Source organism: Apium graveolens, chromosome 9 (assembly GCF_009905375.1).
Source record: "Apium graveolens cultivar Ventura chromosome 9, ASM990537v1, whole genome shotgun sequence".
NCBI lineage: Eukaryota > Viridiplantae > Streptophyta > Magnoliopsida > Apiales > Apiaceae > Apium > Apium graveolens.
The window spans coordinates 5,041,352-5,050,699 of record NC_133655.1 but is presented as its reverse complement, the minus strand read 5'-3'; the positions used below and the strand labels follow the sequence as shown (position 1 = coordinate 5,050,699).

The 9,348-nt window shown below is 36.8% G+C and overlaps 3 protein-coding genes and 1 pseudogene across 3 annotated transcripts; all 4 read right to left on the bottom strand.

Annotated features, from left to right (window-relative positions):
- Nucleotides 1–265: 265 nt before the first annotated feature.
- Nucleotides 266–1,214, bottom strand: LOC141684896 (uncharacterized). Its single transcript, XM_074490033.1, has 3 exons — nucleotides 1,125–1,214; nucleotides 895–911; nucleotides 266–803 (listed from the first exon to the last, which is right to left on the bottom strand). The coding sequence occupies exons 1-3, from the start codon at nucleotides 1,212–1,214 to the stop codon at nucleotides 266–268; spliced, it is 645 nt and encodes a 214-aa protein (XP_074346134.1).
- On the bottom strand, nucleotides 1,185–3,585 carry LOC141684895 (serine carboxypeptidase 1-like). The gene is made up of 8 exons (XM_074490032.1): nucleotides 3,222–3,585; nucleotides 2,957–3,064; nucleotides 2,579–2,850; nucleotides 2,249–2,485; nucleotides 2,036–2,148; nucleotides 1,840–1,929; nucleotides 1,652–1,757; nucleotides 1,185–1,558 (listed from the first exon to the last, which is right to left on the bottom strand). Exons 1-8 carry the CDS (start codon nucleotides 3,583–3,585, stop codon nucleotides 1,409–1,411), a joined length of 1,440 nt encoding a protein of 479 aa, XP_074346133.1. The 3' UTR covers nucleotides 1,185–1,408.
- Nucleotides 3,586–4,666: 1,081 nt separating this feature from the next.
- On the bottom strand, nucleotides 4,667–7,017 carry LOC141687406 (serine carboxypeptidase 1-like; annotated as a pseudogene).
- Nucleotides 7,018–7,172: 155 nt separating this feature from the next.
- LOC141687407 (geraniol 8-hydroxylase-like) lies at nucleotides 7,173–8,374 on the bottom strand. Its single transcript, XM_074492658.1, has 2 exons — nucleotides 8,088–8,374; nucleotides 7,173–7,942 (listed from the first exon to the last, which is right to left on the bottom strand). The coding sequence occupies exons 1-2, from the start codon at nucleotides 8,346–8,348 to the stop codon at nucleotides 7,328–7,330; spliced, it is 876 nt and encodes a 291-aa protein (XP_074348759.1). The 5' UTR covers nucleotides 8,349–8,374; the 3' UTR covers nucleotides 7,173–7,327.
- Between the last annotated feature and the right edge of the window lie 974 nt (nucleotides 8,375–9,348).

The window sequence follows — 9,348 nt, the reverse complement described above, 5'->3', positions numbered from 1 at the left end:
TAATATAACATTTTATAAGGGTGTAATGTAACAACAGGACAAGATGGCCATCTATATATGGCGTAGCGAGTGACTCTTTTGAATTAATTATTGACTCAAGAGAATGCAACAACTAAATGAGATCAAAGAGTAAAAATAATGTAGGATATAATGTTATAAAATTATGAAACATTTTTAAGATAAGACTCCATGGATATTAATTACTACCTCATAATGGATCTTCTAAATACAATATATTAAGGAGTGCTTTTACAATATATAATAATTAAGATTTAATTGTTGTCCTAGAGGGGACTCGAACACCAGCAGCATCCATATTCATGCAACCAATCGTCAGGTTTTGCTTGTAAGGCAAGTAAGTTCTCCTTTTCAATTCCTCTGCTGCTGCTCTGTTCACCCTGTAATGCCGTTCATGAGCTGACAAAGGCGCCTTCTCTTTACTCTTTTTGTTTCTGCTCGAATTCTTCGAATCATCGTCTTTAATTTTCCTCAGAAAATCATACTTCTTGTTGGTTTCATGACCCTCGGATGCATTTCGAAACAACAAGTCTTTTAGCTTCCATTTCTTGTGTAACCAACTGAAAGTTAAACTCGAAGATGAAGACGAGTCTTTTACGTGTTCTTTACCCGTTGTAAAGGGCTCAGAATGAACTTTGTTACTCCGGCCAAAAGACAGGCTACTCTGGATTATTTTCTGAAGTTGTGGCTCAAATGGTTTGATCTTCCCACCATCAAAGAGCTCATCAGCTGAAGAAACAGGAATCAAATCTATGCGATCGCCAGGAATAAACACGAATGGCTTACTGTCATCATATTTTTCGTCAAAACCACGATGATGATTATATTTCAAAGTTTAGTTCACTAAAAGAAGTTTAATCTCAATTGATAACAAACCCGAACTGGCTCCTAGTCTGATTGTCAATATTGCATTACATTACTACAAAGGTCATATTCAGAGAAAAAAAAATCATCAGCTTTTGTAATTGGACTAATGTTGTTGGCCTGGCCGGTGTGTATATTATCTGTGCTAAAGTGATAGATTCTGTTATTCTGGAGACAGTCTGCAGATAAACTCGTGAAACAACTTCTTGTTAAATTTATGTTGAATTTTTAATGAAGATTACGTTATTGAGGAGATTACGAAGATCAAACTGTACAAGTCCATCGTCTCTGGGAGAGGCAGAGATTAGGACTAGTTTCGGGTATTCATTCATTTTTCATACTAAGACATACATTAACTTGTCGAATAAAAACAATCATGTGTTGCTGGGATGTATTCGTATCTGATTCAGCGAGTGTGACATATAACAAGATCATACATCAAATAATCAGATGCACAAATGGCAGTTGTGATCATCTTTACAATAAGAAATTAAAGTTTCCTCTCCCGTATTTCACTGAATCTTTTTCAGTTCTCATTAGACGGAGGAAGCTCTCCAGCCAAAAAGGAAGAGAACAAAGCAAGTGCACGAGAAGGCTGATAACTTGGAACAAAATGTCCGGATCCCCTTACAGTCACAAATATCAAATTTTCGTATCCAACTGCATATCCTCCCACCTTGAAAAGCATCATTGAAGAAAGAAAGAATTCGTGATTTGACAATTAGAAGAAGGGTTTTGTGTGTGCTTGCTGATAATGTAGTATTTGTACCTCAGCCTGAGTGTACCAGGGGTACCATTGTGTTTTGACTGTAGTTTGAAGATAGTCTATGGCATATCTTGTTGTTGTCACTGACACTACGCCATCCGTGTCCCCGCTGCATACTTAAACTCCATTTTAGTCATACAAATTCTTAACAGTTCATAATGTTTCTAATTTCGAGAAAAAAAATTGTTCACCTATATAGCCAGACACTGATGCCACTGTTCATAAGTTCTTTGATAACTGGCAAAACTGTTGATGGGGCTTCCGTATAATTAATTACACCACTACAGATAACAACGTTATATAATTAGTCAGAGTACCAATTGTAAGTCAAATAATTTTAAGATTAGATGATAAGCTGTGATTTAACAATCTACTAGATATGTGTACCTGCAAGATTCCCATGTCTTTGGAGGAATAGTGACATGAAGTGATGTCTGAACTTGCTGAGTGTTCAAGTAGGTGTAGATATAATTATCCGTGCATGGATCAAATCCTGATATCTGTTCAGTAATAGTAATATAAGAAAACAGTGAGGAAAACAAAATATTAGTCAGTATGCAAATTATGGTACTGCAAAAATTCCATTTTATTAGAACATACCGACGGTGAATCAGTTGAGGAACCGCACAAGGGAGCATATATATCGTAGGGAAAGATATCGCCAACATTTGCTTGATCAAGGGAAGTTTCACATGCTTCTGAAATATTTGCATTTGCTGAAAAGTTGCAGTTTAGGATGATGCCCTCATAAACTTCATCAGATAGTAAAGCATGTGACCAGTAGTAATCTATTGTTCCTTTAAATTGAGTTTCCTCGTCTATGTATGCGTTACCAATCTGCAAATTAAGGTACTCCATGTCAGTTATCATTGTTCATGTTTTATACGTGCTACCATGTGATCGTTTAATTACTTCAAGTAAGAAACTCACAGCAATTCCTTTTAGGTTAATAATAGTTTGATTGGTGATTTTGTTGTTCTGAAGAATTAGTTGAGCTAATTGAGGAATATAGTGTCCTGCATAACTCTCTCCAGTAATGAAGAAATCTCGGGTTTGGTATTCGGGAAACCTTGCTAGCCAATTTATTAAAAATGTATAAGCATCTTCTGCAGTTTTTGTATCTCCAGTTACATAATCTGATGTTGTGTTGGAGTATGAAAATCCAACACCAGCTGGGGACTCCAAGAATAACATGTTTGCTTCTGCATTGCAAATTCAACTATTGTTAGTGACCAGACAATGTACATATTAGAAATTATTGTTTGATGAGTAATTTTGAAATTATTTATGAACAACTAATCTATTTACCATTGTTCCAAGCATACTTGTTCTGGGATAAAGTTTTGCCATCACTATTGACTCTAAATGGACCAAGTTCCATCATCGCTCCATTCCCAAAGGAAGAGCAGCCAGGTCCTGTCATTCAAAAAGATCATAGTAATTATCGAGTGAGGTTCATTGTTAATTTACATACTAGATTGAAGAAAAAGCCTTCAGTTTCATATTTTCTACTATGCAGTATGGCATGCACATTATATTGAGAAACTATACTTCTTTAGGATCCTATATTTACCTCCATTTAGCCATAGAACTAAAGGCTGGCTAGAAGAATTTTCAGACTGCGCAAGATAGTAGAAAAGTGCTCTTCCAGCAACCGGATCAACTGTGACATATCCGGAGTATTGATCAAAAGTTGCTCCATCAGGTTGCCCTGGCAATGAATCTAACTTGTCAGCTTCCTTCAATCCATCTTGAGATCCAATATACACAGGTGAATACTCGACATTTAGAACCTCATCGCGAAAGGTAGATATCCTTTTCGACTTCTGAGCTTTGATAAGCTTTTCAAGAGGGTTATTTCCATTTGCACCATAACATTGTACAGAAGCCACAAAGCATAGCAAAGAAAGTGATAAAAGATGTGCAATCTTTGTCATTCTTGACTGCTAGGTACAGAAACTATAGCTAGCTTTGTTGATGTTGGTAACATTAATATGGCTGTCCTTTTATACATGTAATTTCTTGTAACAAATTGTTGGGTGTATCACTTGTTTCTTATTCTGGTTGAGTTTACAACCTATGCTTATATAGTTTACTTGCTTGGTCTTATAAACCATGCGGGTTTACTTATGAACGATGTTTTTAATCTTTCCAGACTTCCAAACACAAGCTGCTGAGTCAAAACTTACAAAACTTAAAAGTTTAGAGGCAAATGAGGTGTGCCTCAGATGTGCTTCTACATGAGATTGGTTACTTCTCATCCAAACATAGAGCTAGCAATTTTAAATACCAGGCTATGCAGAAACTACAAACTTCTTCTAGCAACCCAACCACATAAAAACTCATTAGTAATTATTGCATTATACGATTATGCAGAAATTCTGATGAATATAGTTTAAACTGCAGTCATTTTGTTTCTTTTCCATCCACGGATAGGAACTTGTTGGGCACTTGCAGAGACAAGTTTAAACTGTTCTCAAAGAGAATGATCATGATAAATATTGTTGAGGAATGGTTCTGCAAGTTGAAGAAATTATAAAAGATGGAGATGAAAAACTGGTATGAATCTCACAGCAGTTTAAATCTTGTTTAAGCACTAGGCCTGATCTGAATCTCACAGATGATACAATATGTAAATTAATCTCAAAACTGCATAATAAATATTCAATATTAGAACTTATGTCAACTGAACAGATTCAAAATTCATTTTCTAAATTCAAGTTGGTTCCCACATTCTGTTGTAATATTCAGTCCTGATGCTTTAGTGAAAGGCACACATGCATGGATCGGTAATTCATGCAATGACTGGCGATACCATTAAGGAGAACAAATGGATAATCCTTGCGGCCCATTCTGACCAGCATCACCATTAAATAGACTCTTTAGAACTAGATAGAAAGTCTTCGATGAGATACTCACCATGAACTTGAGCACATTGATCAGATTTTTTGGTATGTTTACAACAAGAACAAGAAGACACGATGAATATTTGAGTATCTATACTGGTAAAAACATTCAGATTGTTAACTGGAATCAATTAATTAAAGTTGTTTTAGGAGTCCCAACATTTCTTAAAGTAAAGGGAATTGGCATTGACAACATCAGTACAGACTACATAGTACTTTAAAGTAAAGGGAATTTGAAGTCTCCTCTTCTGGATGGACTACTTTGAATCTTTAATTAGTTGGCTTTGGACGGAGGAAGCTTTCCAGCCAAAAAGGAAGAGAACATTGCAAGTCCGCGAGAAGGCTGATAACTTGGAACGAAATGTCCAGATCCCCTTACAGTCACGAATGTCAAATTTTCATATCCAACCGCATATCCTCCCACCTTAAACAATATCGTTAAAGAAAATAACAGATTGTGAGAATCATTTCATGGATGAGTTTGTGTGTGCTCGTACTAGGGTAGAATATCGTTATATTGTGTCTGTACCTCGGCTTGATTGTACCAAGGGTAGAATTGTGTTTTAACAGATGTTTGAAGAAGATCAATTGCATATCTTGTTGTTGTTACTGCCACTACACCATCCGTGTCCCCGCTGTAAATTTGATAGAAAGTTCTTAACAATTTTTATCTGAAACATCAACACATAAATGTATCTGTTACTGAAAAGAAATTTATTTTCACCTATATAGCCAAATACTGATGCCACTGTTCATTAGTTCCTTGATGACTGGCAAGACTGTTGCTGGGGCTTCCGTCCAGTTAACTTTAGCGCTGTTATTACAAGGTCATAAACTACAACTGTAAGTCCATTAAGGTATTAGTATCATCATGTATTCATCAGGGTAATCATATCATCCTGCACATTGTCATAGCTCATGCGTTGCACAGTTGTTGAATGCATATATTATAAGTCGCGACTTAATTATGTACATGTGCGTGCACAAAAGATAGAGTTTAGTACCTGCAAGATGACCAAAACTTGGGAGGAATAGTGACATGAAGTGATGCCTGAACTTGAGGAGTATTTAAGTAGGTGTCGATATAATTACCTGAGCATGGATCAAATCCTGATGTCTATTTCAAGTAAAAGTAACATAATAATGTAATGAGATAAGTGAACAAATATGTTGTATAAGGATAAAATTACTGTAAAGAGATGGTAAAAAAGCATACCGAGAATGAACCATTTTGAGAACTGCATAAGGGAGCATATATATCATAAGGATCAATATCTCCAAGATCTACTTGTTCAAGAAAAGTTTCACATGTTTCTGAAACATTTACATTTGGTGAAAAGTCGCAGTTTAGGAAAATGCCCTCACGAGCTTCATCAGATATCATAGCATGTGACCAGAAGTAATCTATTAATGTTACATAATTGCTTCAAGTACAAAACTTACTGCAATTCCTTTTAGGTTAATGACAGTCTGGTTGGTGATTTTGTTGTTGTGAAGGATTAGTTGAGCTAATTGAGGGATATAGTGTCCTGCATAGCTTTCTCCAGTAATGAAGAAATCTCGGGTTTTGTATTCGGGAAATCTTTCTAGCCAGTTAATTAAAAATGTATAACTATCTTCAGCAGTCTTTTTATCTCCAGTTGCATAGTCTGAAGTTCTGTTGGAATATGAAAATCCAACACCAGCAGGTGATTCCAAGAATAACACATTTGCCACTGCAGGAGATTAAATTGTTAGTGGTTTTTTGTCATAATTTTAAGAAGAGATTAGTGAGTTTCAAAAAAAAAGAAACTCTGCTTACCATCATTCCAGGCATACTTGTTCTGGGATAATGTTTTTCCATCACTATTTACTCTAAAAGGTCCAAGTTCCATCATTGCTCCATTTCCAAATGAAGAACAGCCAGGCCCTGTCATCCAATTCGATTACAGTTATTATAATCAAATTTTGTACCATGCAGTCCGGCATGATCACCTTCAAATTGAGAAAGTACTATAGTTTAGTGGGATCTATATTTACCTCCGTTTAGCCAAAGAACCAAAGGCTGGCTAGAAGAATTTTCAGACTGTGCAAAATAGTAGAAAAGTGCTCTTCCAGCAACGGGATCAACTGTGACATATCCCGAGTATTGTTCAAAAGTTGCTCCATCAGGTTGCCCTGGCAATGATTCTACCTTCTCAGCTTCCTTCAATCCATCTTGAGATCCAATATACACAGGTGAATACTCAGCTCTTAGAACGTCTTCTTGAGTTCCTTCAACATGGAAAGTAGACATTCTTTTCGCCTTCTGAGCCTTCATATGCTTTTCAAGAGGGTTATATCCATTTCCACCGTAACATTGTACATAAGCCACCAGGCATAACAAAGAAAGTGACAAAAGGTATGTAATGCCTTTCATTCTTGATTGCTAGTAGTGCAAATAAGAGCTTGCTTGGTTGCTGCAACTACATTCATACTACAGTCCTTTTATACATGCTAACTTTTGTACTAAAACTGTTGGAAGTTTCACTAATTGCTTCTTCTGGCCGAGTTCACAGCATATGCTTAAATAGTTTATAAACCATGCGGCTACACTTTTAAACTACAATTCATCATTTCGATTGTCCAAACTAGCAATGAATCTTTTGTTGGCCAATGAATAAGCCGGCTGTTCTTAGAAAGTATTATTTTAACTTTATAAGAAATGAAAGTTTGATCAGGTCATCTGGCTACAAAGTAAGATACAACAACTTCAGGTAATCAAATTTAAAGAAAAGCATACTTTCAAAATTAGCTAAAGAACAACCAGAGTTGTTACAGCACGAAGCGGATGAAGCTTTGCTAGTGTGATCCCGAACTTTTCCTCCATGTCCAACTTCTCTGGCAGAATCCCACCTTCGAGTTCCCAGTCAAAACAATTTATGAGTGAGCCTAACATAACTGGCACCATCCTCATAGCCAATGGCATTCCAGGACATATCCTTCGACCTGCACCAAATGGAATAAGCTCGTAATCATGCCCGTTGAAGTCAATTTGAGAGTCCATGAACCTCTCTGGTTGAAAAGACAGGGGATTTATCCATAGCTTAGGATCGCGTCCAATAGCCCATGCATTGACTAGCACTTGCGAATTCTTTGGAATGGTGTAGCCACAGAGCTGAACTTCTTCTTTTACTTGGCGTGGTATTAAGAAGGGGGCTGGGGGGTGTAACCTCATAGTTTGTTTCAAAATACATTGCAAATAAACCAACTTGGAAATGTCTGTTTCTTGTACAATCTTGCCTTTTCCGATCACTTGGTTCAGCTCAGTTTTTACCTTTACCAGTATTGTTTTTGGATTTCGTAATATCTCAGACATCGCCCATTCCACCGTGCTTGAAGTTGTATCTGTTCCTGCAGCAAATAAGTCCTGCCGATTTGTTTTAATGACTGAAATTTATTAAATCCTAGCATAGCTAGGTACAAGAACACGTGCAGGTTCTTGCGATGGTACTTATCCTTAAAACGCACACAATGACACAAAAATTATCTAAAGATGTACTTTTGTAACTCACAATAAATAGGTTATGGATTTGAGGTTCATCGATTTCATCTGTTTGTAACATCTTTAGCAGTTCTTCAAGCACGTCTGTCGTACTGGTATTATCGCTAGCCTTCCCCATTCTCCTCAGTTCCAACCGTTCCTTAAGTACACCATCAAATAACTTGATTAGCTTCTCAAAATGACCTGTCATTCGCCGCCTTATACCTTGTGGATCGATCCAACGAAGAATAGGAAAGTAATCCACCATATTAGGCTTCCCAGACTCAACCATACGAAGTTATAGATCATGCTTGGCCATACAATTGAACCTATTATTTATCCCTTTTTTCCTTTACTTCGTAAATATATGAACTATATAATTTATTAAAGCACATAAATCTGGTACTAGTTAAGTTTGCTTATCGTTCTGCGAATAGTGTTGCTCATGCTTTAGCGCAAGTCGCCTATTCTATGCCAGAAGGAGGGGAATGGTTTGATAGCCCCCCTGTTTTTATTTTGGATGTACTGGAAAGGGATATGATTTAGTTTATGAAAGTCGCCTTTTATTCAAAAAAAATAATAATAATATAAGATTCACTTGAGAGTTGTTTACTTAACGGTTCCGATATAACTAATCTTCTTCAGCATTCATGTTCACCGTGACATAAGCCGATTACTGAGTAATCTGATATCAGTATTAAGTGCACGCTGCACAGTGCACACCACCTTAAGAAGAGGTTCATATCCTTAGATGCCTTTGCTTTATATAACCTTCAATGTCTTTGATAACACGCATGTGTTAGTGCGTATTTGGAGGCATTTTTACCAGCATGTAGAACATTTTAAGAAGCAGAACTTATGTCAAACATTGGGCACACGAAGAACATGATCTTAAACTAATAACAATTAACGAGTTGTGTGATGGGAAACATGACGATGATGATGATATACGATTGATTTGTGATGGTTGTGTGAAGCCCATCCGAACTGATGAAGGTCAATCCTACTATGGTTGTGTTCCTTGTAAATTTTTTATGCATAAACTCTGTGTGGAGTTGCCTAGAGAGATTGAACACCACCTTTGGCCAGGTAACACTCTATTTGCAGATATGTCTAGCGAACCATTTCTGTTCGAAACGTGTGATGGTTGTGGAGTTGACTGCAATGGTATATTCTTTATTTGGAATCTGCCTAGCAAGGGCATCATCCGTCTTCATATCGGATGTGTGACCTTACCGAAAATTATAAAACACGAAGCTCACCCTCACCAACTGGAACAAGTTTGGAAGGAC

What these genes read in the sequence shown, in the direction of transcription:
- LOC141684896 (XM_074490033.1), bottom strand. Translation starts at nt 1,214, where the DNA reads ATGAATGAATACCCGAAACTAGTCCTAATCTCTGCCTCTCCCAGAGAC.
- LOC141684895 (XM_074490032.1), bottom strand. Translation starts at nt 3,585, where the DNA reads ATGACAAAGATTGCACATCTTTTATCACTTTCTTTGCTATGCTTTGTG. An exon ending in AGTTCTATGGCTAAATGGAG is followed by an intron (nt 3,065 to 3,221) that starts GTAAATATAGGA and finishes TTTGAATGACAG; the next exon opens with GACCTGGCTGCTCTTCCTTT. An exon ending in CCTCAACTGATTCACCGTCG is followed by an intron (nt 2,149 to 2,248) that starts GTATGTTCTAAT and finishes ATTACTGAACAG; the next exon opens with ATATCAGGATTTGATCCATG.
- LOC141687407 (XM_074492658.1), bottom strand. Translation starts at nt 8,348, where the DNA reads ATGGTTGAGTCTGGGAAGCCTAATATGGTGGATTACTTTCCTATTCTT. An exon ending in AAATCCATAACCTATTTATT is followed by an intron (nt 7,943 to 8,087) that starts GTGAGTTACAAA and finishes ACAAATCGGCAG; the next exon opens with GACTTATTTGCTGCAGGAAC.